The sequence below is a fragment of the Akebia trifoliata genome, chromosome 8 (genome assembly GCF_017979445.1).
Source record: "Akebia trifoliata isolate Shusen 1 chromosome 8, ASM1797944v1, whole genome shotgun sequence".
In the NCBI taxonomy this organism is placed as follows: domain Eukaryota; kingdom Viridiplantae; phylum Streptophyta; class Magnoliopsida; order Ranunculales; family Lardizabalaceae; genus Akebia; species Akebia trifoliata.
The window spans coordinates 42,492,367-42,506,254 of NC_141382.1; the positions used below are offsets into that span (position 1 = coordinate 42,492,367).

The following is a 13,888-nucleotide window of genomic DNA, read 5'->3' on the forward strand; positions in this document are numbered from 1 at the left end:
TCAACAATAAAGATTACATACTCTCGTCATTTATCGCAATGAACCTCACAAAGCAAAAGACATAAAGAAATCCTACTAAAAAAAAGGTCCCTTCTGATACTACTTTACCTCTTGAAGTCCAAGTCGAATAAGAATATTAGACATCTCACAATAATTTCATTGTAGACGAAAGCAGTCGTGATCAAATTGAAGCTTAGGTTATCTTAAAATCTTGGTCTGTAAGTCTATCTTTACATTATAATTGCATAAAGGTGATTTTGGTGCTAGTTATATAAAAATGGTGTTTCAGTGGTTTTTTAATTAAAATATTGGTCATTAGTATATAACATTTTGTAACCCAAAGTTGTGCCACTAGACATTTTTCATGCGGAGGACATTAAAGTGTTTTTCTTAAGAGAGTTGTTATTACCACGTCGACTTTTGTTAATGCCATGCCAAATATATGCAATTCTTTGGTGATTTACATAATTATTGGTGTGGCATTAACAAAAGTACTTCGAATTCGAGTTTCTATTGATTTCATCATTGAGGTTGGCATAATCGTTGTATGTGTAGTGCTTGCATCAAAACTAAACTTGTGGGCCATTCAGTTGCCAACTAATAGTTGATTTTTTTTTAATGTCGAAGAGTGAATAGATTTATTTCGAAGGCCCTGCTTGGTATGTCTGAAATCAACTTTATTTGGTCGTATGGTGCAAATGATTTGCATTGTGAATAATTTGAATGCATTACCTAAATTCTTAAGGAATTTCAGCAAATGTACCACAAATCATTTGCAAATTTATTTGACTTCAACGTATGCATATTAAAAATATTAAAATATTTTTTTATCAAAAAATAATTAAATTACAAAGTCCCTCAGCACTTGTTATTGTCATATATGCATAAATTTATGAAAATAACCCTCATCAAAGATACATTAAAATACATATTAAAATAACAAAAATACCCATCATAAAGAAAATTTTAAATTACAAAATTAGTCTTCAATATTTGTTACAATAACAAGTGTAGACACTCCATTTTTGCATCAATTGAACCCAAGAGATCAAGAAGCATGCAAGAGAAGTGTCGGTCCAAGAAAAACTACACAACAAGGCACAAAAGCCCACCAAAAGGAGTCTAAGGCCCAAGGGAACCTCCCAAACAAGTCCAAACCAATCCAGGCTGTACCTCAGGTATGGGCAAGCTAAAAAATGGCTTGGTCGTACCTTAGGTATGGATTGGTTAAAAAATGGCTTTGTCGTACCTAAGTTATGGACAAGCTAAATTTCAACTTGTACTCCCCCTCCCCCTGGTCTGAGTTAACTTAACAAGGCACCCATTACCCAGAATGGGAAGTCAATATCTTTTGACACCTATGCCTTCTTGTATCGTCTTTCTCTGATCATCAACTGTACATATTGAGCGCACTGTTATCTTTAGACTAGAAGACAACCTTATGGGGAGGACACACAATAAGATAGGGGTTGGATTTCAACACCAATTCTTTCCTTTTAGGTTTAATAAAAATTGATTCACATCACTCAGTAACCTTAATTAAAATTTACGTAACTAACTACCAAATCTTCATGTTCATTGGGAGAAGCCCTATTTTGAGCGGCCCAACATTTTTTCTTGATTCTTAACTAGTATGTAGCCTTGAAACTAAAAATAGTTTCAAATGATTTTTTAAAATTATTTTTAAGGTGCTCATTCACATTCTTTTCTAAAAAAGAATGGTGACGACTCCAAATCTAAGTCGCAGTGATCTTCAGACTGAAAAACCGCATAATTATAATTATAATATAAATTGGGTTTAGAAATGGGTGCGATAAAATGAGATGCAAAGATGTAATGAATAAAAAAGATAATCTATAAGCCCATGGACCCTTTTTCGAGGCGGACCCATGGAAATTGGGGTGTCTACAATTACCATATGATAGTGTATTTTTTTTAAAATATGTTTCTACCAAATTTATCTTTCTTAGCTTGTTAGTTACATACCAAACAATTCCTTACATGTGATCCCATGTGAAAAAACATTATGTATGTTATTACCGAATCTTTTTGGAATTGTGCAGTACTTATCCTTTGAAAATTATTGAAATGTTTGGTAGGTTACTTTTAAGTTTTAAAATAAATCGGTGGGTTAAACTAGTATAATTTTTTTTTTTACTAATACACCCACAAGCATAGTGGGTTAAAGCAACAAGTGGGGGTCAATAGCACTTTCCTATTTTTAAATCTTATAAGATTGATGATAAAATGATGCTACAAAACCTAAGGCTCTTTGAACGCTCTCCAAAGGAAAAAAAATTGTTGGGTTTGTGACCTGGATTCTAATTGACCCAGTCCGAAAGATTTGCGATACGACATTTTGTGGTGAAATAAAATAATGAAATTTTTTTTTGGGGTTCTGTATTGGGGGTGCGGGGGCGGAGCCCCTGCAGTATGGACCTATTATGTTTTAGGGTTTCCCTTTTATGTATATGTTGCACGGCCGAATTCTGTATGGTATTATTCAGTTTTGACATAGTAAATTTTCTTCCCTCCGCCCGTGATTTTTTTTGAAAGATTTTTCACGTAAATTTGTGTGTTCTTATTTTTGTTTTTTCCACTGTCCATTCATTTGTCTCTATTATCTAACAAAAATCTATGGTTCTATCACTGTCATGTTAGGGAACGTATGAAGAACATTAAGTTTTAGAGTGCCAGATTATCAAGACTCATCTTATAAATAGTTGTTAGATAGTTAAAGACTGGCCAAAGTCGACTCAGTAGTTGAATTGAGTAGATGTTTGCTCGAGTCTAAAAGTTTTAAAGTCACGAGGAGTGAGGAGTGCTTTTTTAAATCTTGTTCGAGATTGAGATGACTCGCCCATCTTTTTGAATCATTAGGTAATAATATGGTGTCTCAGCCATCTCACGAGATAAATGAGATGTCTCAGACGATATTTTGAAAATCTCGATCGAGTCTGTAAAACTCTACCCAGTCAACTGGGATTTTATAGATTTTGATTAAAATAATTAGGTTTTTTTAAGGTTTATCTCATCCGAGACAACTCGTCCATTGACTAAACGAGACGCCAAATCGAGTTTTGAAACCATGGATGCGGAGAACTGTGGTCAGGACTGATTATGAGCACCAAACTTTGAGGATGCATTAGGGGATGGTACTAAATCACAAAATTTGAAAGCTTTCGCAATGGTTGACTTTGCGTTGGCCATACTTCTGTGACTGTCTGTCCGTCTGTCGAAGAAAATTCTCTCTTTGAGTTTCCAATGGAAGGTGATTTGAACAAGAACTTGGAGATTAAACACAAGAACTCTTCCGAAGAAGCATTAAAGAGATGGAGATCTTTAGTTGGAATCAGCAAGAATCCAAAAAGGAGGTTTCGATTTACCGCAAATTTGTCCCATAGATACGAAGCCCAAGCAATGAGGCGTACAAATAAGGTTAGATTTCTAGATTTCCTCTTTTATTCTAATAGGACATAAAAAATCAATTCGATTAGAGCTTATGTTAACTTTACTATGTGATCTATTCGAATTTAAGACGATCTGCAACTCTAGCTGAGATGAAGATTTTTTTTTTTTTTTTGAGCTGCTATTGCTCCCCAACTTTTCCTTATTACATATCAATTGAAAGTTGAAAATAAAGAAGATAAGTGAATGGTTGAGAAGAAGTAAAAGTTGGGATGCCGATGGAAGATTTCTCATGCTAGATTTCTAATTTTTGGGTTTAGGATTTTATTTAAAATTAATCATATTTGTAAACATTACCTAAATTGTTTGAACGAGAGTTACCATATGTGTAATGTTATGATTATAATTTGAGGAAAACTTTTGTAATGTTTGAAGATTGTGTTTTAATCTTTAATTGGGGTGTGATAAATTATTTAGGAAGTTGGGTTGACTATAGCAGCTCTATCTTTTTTCCTAAGGATTTTATTTGTTTGGTCTGGCTTTATTCACAATTATAAGAATTATAGGGGTTTGTGACTAATTCTTATTAGTTGTAGGGGTATAGTAATTTAAAAAAGTTTTATTTATATTTTATTTGCGGAGATCAAATATGGTTTCTATTTTAGTAGTTTAGTCTTGTAGGACTTTAGGATTTGATTCTTTAGTTTTAGATAGCTGCTATTAGCACCCCAACTTTTACTTATTACACCTCAATTAAAAGTAAAGAAAATAAAGGAATGGTTAAGAATAAGTCAAATTTGGGGTGCCAATAGAAGCTCTCTCATTTTTGTTTGTAAATTATTATTTTTTGGGTTTAGGATTTTATATGAGCCTAATCATACTAGTAAAACTACTGAAATTGTTTGAATGAGTTTTATAATGTTTTCAAATGAGATTGTAATTTGAGCCAAGAGTGAATCTTCATTTCATGCATTGAATATGACGAAATTCTGATTTCGGTACACAGTTCATTTTAATTCCCAAAACATGCTTTTACAGTGAATTTCTAACTTTTATAATCTATGAATTTGTTGATAAAAATATCAGTGATCTCGCTGAATTCGTTGATTATAAAAATGACAAATTCACTGAAAAAACATGTTTTGGGAATTAAAATGACCGGTGTACCAAAACCGGAATTTTGGCATAAGTTCCGCACGTTTTAGGAAAAGTCTCTTGAGGGAAACCTTTGTAATGTTTGAAGAGTGTGTTTTAATCTCATTAATTGAGGTGTGATAAATAATATAAGAAATTGGGGTGCCAATAGAATCTCTCCAGTTTTATTAGGATTTTTTTATATTTTTTATGATAGGTTGTCCAGACTATATACCCCAACTAGGCAGAAAGGCAATTGGTCTCCTAAAGCACCATATCTCACTCAAATCCCCCCAAGTACATGCAGTACCCCCACAAACCATACTTACCAAGCAAGCCAGGGACCTCTCCCTTTTTGGAGGGAGGCCCTGGCCACTATGTCCAACACTCATTGGTTGATTTATTAAGATTCTTCGATAGGGTTTTATTTATAATTGGTTTCAAAATCCTAGGCAATTCATGTAAAATTCCGCATAATTTTTTATTTATTTCGATTGAATTGATTGATTAGGGACTTGTTATTGTGTAAAAATTCTAAAACGATCCTTCATTAGTATCAATAATTTTAGTAATTGCAGTTGGAATTTGGAAATTGGAATGAGAGACCTTCTCAGATAATCACAACTGTTTAATTTTCAATTTAATTTTTTTTTCTTCAAATTATCTTTGATTTTTTTTATTTTTTTGTTATTTTCTTCTAGGTAAAACTACGTAATGCTGTCCTCATTTCGAAAGCAGCCTTACAATTCATCCACGGTATGACCTCAAACAGTTTACAAATCCCTCATTGCAACTTTTATATAAAAAAAATTCTTGTTATTCAACACGTTACATTCTTGTACAGATCCTACTATTCGGAAGAAATACGAAGCACCAGAGGAGGTTAGAAAAGTCGGTTTCTACATTGACAGGGACAAACTTGCAGATATGGTTCGTGACCATGATAAGAGAAGCTTGGAAGCATTTAGTGGAGTTGAAGGAATTGCAAGAAGGCTTGATGTCAAACTCGAAAAAGGTGTTAGTGCAGGCGAATTGCCTTTGAGGCAGCAGATCTATGGCTCCAATCAGTTCATTGAGAAACTTTCAATAAGTTTCTTGAAAGTTGTATGGGAGGCGCTGAAGGATTTATCGTTAATTATGCTCATGATCTGTGCCATTGTTTCTGTAGGTCTTGGGATTACCAGTGAAGGGTGGCCTAAAGGTATGTACAATGGGTTGGGGATCTTGTTATGTGTTTTCTTTGTAGTCATTATTACCTCAATCAACGACTACAAACAGTATGTGCAATTCATGGATTTGGATACAGAGAAGAACAAGACTTTTGTTCAGGTCACAAGAGATGGATATAGACAGAGGGTTTATATTGATGATTTAGTTGTTGGAGATATCGTTCATCTATTTACTGGAGACCACGTTCCAGCAGATGGGATTTTCTTAAGTGGTTACAGGTTATTGATTGACGAGTCAAGCTTATCAGGTGAGAGTGATTCTATCGAAGTATGCCATGAAAATCCTTTTATTCTATCAGGTGCCAAAGTGCAAGATGGGTCTGGTAAGATGTTGGTTGCGTCGGTTGGAATGAGAACCCAATGGGGAAAGCTGATACAAACTGTGACTGAGTGGGGAGAAGGCGAAACGCCAATGCAGGTGAAGTTGAATGGTGTTGTGACTGTTATTGCCAAGATTGGTTTTACTTTTGCTGCACTAACGTTTGTGGTTCTGGTGGCAAGATTTCTAGTTGAAAAGGCAATTCTCAATGAGTTCATGGAATGGTCTTCGAGGGATGCATTGAAGCTCCTGAATTATTTTGCTGTTGCAGTGACTATAGTTGTGGTTGCAGTTCCGGAAGGGTTACCTTTGGCTGTAACACTGAGCCTGGCCTTTGGAATGAAGAAATTAATGAATGATCAAGTTCTCCTGAGGCATCTCTCTGCTTGTGAGGCCATGGGTTCTGCTACTTGCATTTGCACAGACAAAACAGGGACCTTGACGACCAACCATATGGTGGTTGACAAGATATGGATTTGTGAAGAAACTAAAGTTGTCGGTGGGGATGTTCTGGAATCTGCAATATCCAAGGAGGTATTGAGCATCTTGTTGCAGTCTATATTTCAAAATACTTGTTCTGAGGTGGTGAAAGACAAAGGTGGAAAGAATATTGTTTTGGGTACACCTACAGAATCGGCATTATTGGAGTTTGGCTTGCTTTTAGGGGGTGATTTTGGTTCCCAACGTCGGGAGTCTGAGATACTGAAGGTTGAGCCTTTTAATTCAGTTAGGAAGAAGATGTCCATGCTTGTGGTTCTTCCGAATGGTGTGCATCGAGTGTTCTCCAATGGTGCACCAGAAATTATACTAGGGATGTGCAACAAGATTATTGACAGCACTGGATCATCCGTGAATCTATCAGAAGCTCGTATGAAGAATGTAATAAGTGTCATATATGCTTTTGCCTGTGAAGCTCTGAGAATTCTCTGCTTGGCTTTTCAGGATTTGGATGAGACTTCCAGTAAAGAAAACATTCCCACTGAAGGTTACACTCTGATAGCAGTTGTTGCAATTAAGAATCCATTGCGGTCTGGAGTCAAGGAAGCTATTCAATCTTGTTTAGCTGCTGGGATTGCTGTGAAAATGGTCACAGGTGACAATACTAATACAGCTAAATCCATAGCTAGAGAATGTGGCATATTGACAAATGATGGATTGGTCATAGAAGGACCAGATTTTCGTATTAAGAGTCCCAAACAGATGACGAAGTTGATACCAAAGATTCAGGTTCCTGCTTCATTTGGATTAGACATCTTTTGCATTTGACTTTAATTAGGCGAAGAATAAACTTTTTGAAATGCTAAGATCATATTAACAGGTCTTGTCTCGATCCTTGCCTTCGGACAAACATACCTTGGTGGCCCAGTTGAGGAAGTCCGGGGAAGTTGTTGCAGTGACTGGTGATGGGACCAACGATGCCCCCGCCCTGCATGAGGCAGATATTGGACTAGCTATGGGTATTGCAGGAACAGAGGTTTGTTCTATGTATTTAACATATCTGTGTGATATTAGTACCTCTCAATAGACTGACAATGATGTCTTCCTGTATTTCCTTTCTTGCTTATGTTTTATTTTTATTTATTTTTTTGTATTTACGAAGGGAATAAATTACATCTATTCGAGACGAGAAGGTGATTTAAGAGTGCTCTTGTTCAGCATTGTGCACCACCTCTCATCTGGCGATTGAATTGGCTGACTTTGATTTTAGAGAACTAGGTTGAAGGCTTAGATTATCCCTTTGACACAATTAAGAGCTGGTCTAGTCTATAGGAACTATTGAATAACTCTATTTTATTAGTATTTTATGTCTTTTGTCATTTTTAGTCTTTTTCACTTATTAGACTATGTAATCCCTTTAAAGCCTAATTAGGGCTTTGTAATTAATTAATTTTTTGTTCTCTCAATTTAATTTGGTATCAGAGCCTACCTCCATCACCCCCCAACACCCAACCTTGCTACAATTCCAAAAAACTCTCGCCTTCTATTTTTTTTGTTTTTTGTGCTTCACACCCTAATTGTACCATGCGATAGAGTCTTGTAACCACCCTAAAGGGCTGCAATTACAGCATGCTTGCTGTTTGGGGGCTGCGATCACAGTAGACCTGCTGTTTGGAGGCTGCGATCATAGCAGATCTGCTATTTGGGAGCTGCGCGATCACTACAGACCTACTGTTTGGAGGCTGCGATCACAACAACTTGTTGTTTGAGGGGTGCGACAACAACAAACTTGCTGTTTGGAGGCCACGATCACGGCAACTTGCTGTTGAGGGTTTGACAACAACAAGCCTGTTGTTTGGAGGTTGTGATCACAACAGCTTGCTGTTTGAGGGGTACGACAACAACAAACCTATTGTTTGGAGGCTGCAATTACAACAACCTTGTTGTTTGAGAATTACAGCAGCCACAAGACTGCTTCTTGGTGCCCTGCGATTGAGTTGATGGTTTTTCAAGTCCTCTTCAGCAGTGTTTGATCACCTTCCACGCCTTTTACAATCGTGTATTGCCAACGTTAGGGTGCTACGATCAGTTTCTTATTTGAACTCCTTTCAAACCAAAGCACATCGATTTTTTGATAGCCTCCAAGACGTCTTCTTCCTCGATCACCGTAATAGAGATGGATCGGGCAATCTTCCTTTTCACTCGACCGACTTTTCAGGCATCCAAATTACCACTTTGAAATTAGATGGTCTTAATTATCTTCTTTGGGCCCGATCAGTCGAAATGTTTATTGGTGGAGGAGAAAAGATCGGTTACCTCACAAAGGTGGACATTCCACCTGCACTGACTAACACTATTTACCCTTACTGGTTTGTTAATGACTTTATGATCCGTTCTTGGCTGGTTACATCTATACAACCACACATTGCGGCTGGTTTTATGTTCTCCAAAACCGCAAAATAGATATGGGATTTCGTAAAGAGTATCTCTTGAATAGAAGAAACAAATGTCGACAATAGTGCTATGGAAGCATTTTCTTCTACACTTTTGAGAAAAAGAAAATACTTTTTAGATATTGTCAACAACAAATTTCAAAAATCTACCTTGAGATTTGTGAAACAAGACCGCAAATGATTTTATTAATTTTTTGATAAAAAGGAGATACAAATCTCAATGTTATCTTCTGATTAATAGTCAAATTCAAAATAAAGATGGTGACGTGAGTGTAGCTTTCTTCTCTCCAGGGTTCGTGCGTGATCGGCTGAGAAAGTTGCTTTAACGGTGTCTTTGTTTGTACTTGATCTCCTGTAGAAGTTTCTGTAGATTTTCTTCTCTCCGAGCTTCGCGTTTTAATGACTGAGAATGATTTTTTGACTTCCGGAGAAGGGCTTTAAGCTTGATCTTCTCTTTAATCGGAGTCTGAGTCTCTTGAAGAACTTTCTTTCTTCTTTGGAGGAGGGCTTGAGAGCTTCTTCTTCTCTAGAGGGAGAGTTTCTATCTTCTGAGGGAGAGTGATCCATATACCCTCCAAATGAGGGAGACTTTGGTATTTGTAAATTTAAGATAATTTATCTTTTCAATTATGCTCCAACTTAAAGAGCTTTGATTGGTTTATCTAAAAGCTAAATTTGTCCAAATCCAATTTTAAGGATTGTTGGTGGACCAAACCCATTTATTTGGGTGTAGGGTCCAATACTTAATATGTGGATCACTTGACTTCATTTAGATTGTGGGGTTTATTTGTGAAAACCCAAACCATAATAGGCTTACCCCAATCAATGGCACGAATTTACATAAGCCCAACTTTGATTTTTACAGACCTTCTTGTCAACTTTGAAAGTTGTAGGCCCCTTTAAGCATATATGGAAAGTTTTCATGCTGAACCTAACCACTTTTACAATTTGAGAAATGATCTGGTTTAAAAAGTCTGGCCATTATTCTCATGTTGCGTGGAGTTGTCTTAAAGATGGTGTGAGCAAACTCAAACTTTAAATTTTGAACCCTTGTCATTCTAGAGAGCTGTGGGAACATGGGGCTTATCTATGTACAAAGAGGGAAGATTGTTTTTGTATTGTACCCCCTAAGTGTTGCTATTTGAAGAATGAAAGAAAAAATTTCCCTTCTTTATGGCAAATGATTGAGGCCTTGAATTTGGGAAATCTTATTGTGGGGGGGAAATTCCTTGGAGATTATCCTATATTTTTAATGAAAATCACGATTTTTCTTCATCGTCTAATCATCTTGTTCTTGCTTATCATGATGTCATGAAACAATAAGGTAGTGCTTTGACAAAACATGGAATCTTGAGACTTTAAATGTAAAGTGGTTTGAGTTTGCTGGTGCAATTTTGTTATTTGCCTTTTCCCTTTCGTTATTTTTTCTTCTTTTTGTAAAATGTTAAGAGTTATATATAAAAAATGTAAAGAGGTTTCTGGTTACACTTTAAAAGTTATCTATTGGCTGTCATTGGTGATGAATTTAGCTGCGGATCAAGTACTTATGAAAAAACATATATACCAAGTAGTAAATATTGACACTATTTCGTGTGTTGTCAATTATTTTTTCAATGAAGCACAAGCAGGATCCATACTTATATTTGAATGCTCTACGAAGTACAAGCAACTAATGGCTTATAAAAAACTATTATACTAGGGAACAAAGCTTGTAAATGGTATTTGTCATGTTAGGCATGGTTTCACCTTAAATGCCTTTCAAGATTATGAAATGTAGACACCTTCTACTTTGTTGCTTAATCCATTCATGTATTGTTTTCTAAATTTCTTTTTGTCCTTAATCTTATATTTTGCTGATTTAATTGACAGGTTGCGAAAGAAAATGCAGATGTCATCATAATGGATGATAATTTTACAACTATTGTAAATCTAGCTAAATGGGGCCGTGCTGTTTACGTGAACATTCAAAATTTTGTGCAGTTCCAGTTGACAGTTAATCTTGTTTCTCTTATGATCAATTTTGTTTCTGCATGCATCTCAGGTGTGTTGGTCCCTAAAGCTAAGATTTTTTTATAATCATCCTCTAGGGTACAGTCAAGTAAAATGTTCTTTGCTTGGAAGTATGTAAATAACAATCCTAATTTTTCATTTAATTATCAGGACATGCTCCTTTTACTGTCGTTCAATTGCTGTGGATCAACATGATTATGGACATACTCGGTGCACTGGCGTTGGCTACAGAACCTCCTCCAAACGACATACTAATGAAAAAACTTCCAGTTGACAGGGGTGCAAATTTCATCACCCTGAACATGTGGAAGAATATTATTGGTCAGAGTATTTATCAATTGGTTATCCTTGCAGTTCTCAATTTCGACGGGAAGCGGCTTTTGAAACTTAGTGGTTCTGATGCTGATTCTATTCTCAATACCTTCATATTCAATTCTTTTGTGTTTTGCCAGGTATGAATTTGAAGACTTTATCTCAAATTGTTATATATGATCTGCACCATATGATCTATACATGGATCAAAGTCTTGGAATGCTGTGGTTGAAAACATTCTGCTTTTTTTACAATCCGGACCCAAAAATTCCTATATGTTTTGAAATTTTAAATGTATGCTGAAATATTTCAGTATGTATTGAAAAGATCTATACTTAATTTTGAATGTATCATATGACTAGGAACGTCTCAGAATGTTTAACGAATCATTTCATTATGTGGAGAAGAAATTATTGCCAGTTTTACCCAACATTTGAGTTGAAGAAAACAACCAAACAAAAGAAGTATCCATATGTTCAGTTTCAAAGATCACGAGTCAGGGAGAAAAAGAAAAACAAAGATTCTTTATCGTCTATCTAAAGAAGGGAGAAGAATCTCCCCATTTAATGTTGTTCCATCTAGATAGAGGTTCATGTAGAAGCAATTTATATAGAGGGTTGAGGGATTGGTTCAATATTTGTTTGGTTCAAGTCACACATTGGATGTTCCACGACTAGAAACTCATTTATTTTCAAATCACACACACTCACAGAGAGAGAGAGAGAGAGAGAGAGAGAGAGAGAAGGCACCAACTTAGCTAATATTCCAAGAGGCATGTGTAGTATTCATCCTATAACCTAGTTTCAAATCCCATTGAACCTGCTTCCACGTTGACAACTAACCACCTTGTTTGCCTAGCAAAAAAAAATTTAACCCGAAACGTTTTTCAATGGGTATTGATATGAAAAGTTTTACATGTCATTCACACGAAACATTTTTGTTAAGAATATTCTTATTTTATAAGTTTAGTTATTGAGTCATAAGTGGGGGCTGAGTGATCTTTTTAAGTTATTCTGATGGCCGTTATATAATTTCTTTCTTGTTTCTTTGGAGAAGAGGGAGATGAACCAAGTAGAGGCCAAACCACTTCTCTCTCTTACTATTTTCCTCTTCAAAAAAAAAAAAAAATGTTATGCAATATGTTATGTAAAATTCCTTCTTTTTTTTTCTTCTTTTTTTTTTTCAAATTATTGCTGCAAATTTTAAACAGTTTGAACTAAGATATTTAACATATCGATTTCAAATAATTTTCCGTCACCCTTATATGTTCATTTATAATGTTCTAGTGTCTTACTACATGATTTCTGGTTAAGCCATTGAAACTTCCAAAGACCAAACACTGAGTAGTCTTATTTTCTTCCCTGTTCTTATCCTAACAGATATTCAATGAAATAAACAGCCGTGAGATAGAAAAGATAAATGTTTTCAATGGCATGTTCAACAGCCCGGTCTTCATTACCATCGTGGTCTCCATAATCACTTTCCAAGTGATAATAGTCGAGTTCCTTGGAACCGTTGCAAGCACTGTACCTCTAAGCTGGCAATTGTGGTTTCTCAGCATCCTTATAGGATCTGTAAGTATGGTCGGTGCAGTTATATTGAAGCGTATTCCCACTGATGTAATAAATTGGTCATATTTCCTCAATATAGTACAACATGAACGCAAGGCATTGAAACTGGATTAACTTATACAGAAAGGTATATCCATCAATTTCCTTGTATCTAATGGCTTGGGCTGCTATCATATATTCACATTCAATCCTAGTGTTGTTTTGGTTCCTCTGTTGTAAATACAATTTTTTTGTGTGGGTGGGTGCCATGTATATGCCTAGAGTAGAGACAGAGTTGATGTCCACTCCCTTTTTGTAACTTTGATACAATGGCGCTGGTGTCGGTTTCAGCTTCGAATATTCAGTGAAGGTTTGTTTACAAATTACAACTACTGTATCTGCCATAAATCCATTCTCAGTTTCTCTTGCTTTTCCAGGTTTTAAATTTCCTTCTACAATAGCTGGAAGTGAAGGTTCATTCACATCTGAATATTCTCTGGATATAAGTGCAAGGTGAGTGTGTAAATCGACTCTTGATAACTATTAGGATCATGGTTCAAAGTTTTGTTCCATTTCAGAATATATCGATTGTTTCAGTCGAAACTATGTTTTTCTTGAATAAACATCTCATTGAAACAAGATTTTAAACCTTCAATTAGTATTGTCTAAGATGTCATCCTCATCATAGTTTTTGGGGTTGTCACGCTTCATAGGTGTGTCAATTGGTTTGGAGCTTAGAAGACCAGTATCCTTAACAGGTCTAATAGAATAGATACTTTGATAGATGATGCTCTTACTCTTGACCTTCCAACCTCTATATTCAGAACATACCCAACACTACGGAAGTACTTGGTATTAAACTCTTTGCCGAAATGCTTCTTGTGCTCAACAACTGAATAAATTGTGTGTCCCTTCGATGCACATCACTGTCATAAGCTATAACAATGATTGTGCCATTGTCAGCTGTCAATAAGAATCAAAACATTAATTTCAGTCTATTCCTATGCCCATGTTGACAAGTATTGGTCCCTCAAG

At 35.8% G+C, this 13,888-nt stretch overlaps 1 protein-coding gene across 2 annotated transcripts; it reads left to right on the top strand.

Moving 5' to 3' along the window:
- Positions 1 to 3,042: 3,042 nt before the first annotated feature.
- LOC147396935 (putative calcium-transporting ATPase 11, plasma membrane-type) lies at positions 3,043 to 13,397 on the top strand. 2 transcript variants are annotated; one of them, XR_015181099.1, is made up of 9 exons: positions 3,043 to 3,438; positions 5,244 to 5,298; positions 5,387 to 7,317; positions 7,409 to 7,564; positions 10,851 to 11,022; positions 11,142 to 11,443; positions 12,683 to 13,001; positions 13,141 to 13,223; positions 13,291 to 13,397. XR_015181099.1 is itself a non-coding variant. In XM_086452257.1 (7 exons), exons 1-7 carry the CDS (start codon positions 3,265 to 3,267, stop codon positions 12,986 to 12,988), a joined length of 3,096 nt encoding a protein of 1,031 aa, XP_086308383.1. In that variant the 5' UTR covers positions 3,043 to 3,264; the 3' UTR covers positions 12,989 to 13,082. The 2 variants fall into 2 exon arrangements, 1 of the variants encoding a protein (XP_086308383.1); XM_086452257.1 differs by lacking the exons at positions 13,141 to 13,223; positions 13,291 to 13,397 and having other exon boundaries at positions 12,683 to 13,082.
- The last annotated feature ends 491 nt before the right edge of the window (positions 13,398 to 13,888 follow it).

What these genes read in the sequence shown, in the direction of transcription:
- LOC147396935 (XM_086452257.1), top strand. Translation starts at nt 3,265, where the DNA reads ATGGAAGGTGATTTGAACAAGAACTTGGAGATTAAACACAAGAACTCT. An exon ending in AGTTGATACCAAAGATTCAG is followed by an intron (nt 7,318 to 7,408) that starts GTTCCTGCTTCA and finishes TCATATTAACAG; the next exon opens with GTCTTGTCTCGATCCTTGCC. An exon ending in TGGGTATTGCAGGAACAGAG is followed by an intron (nt 7,565 to 10,850) that starts GTTTGTTCTATG and finishes TTTAATTGACAG; the next exon opens with GTTGCGAAAGAAAATGCAGA.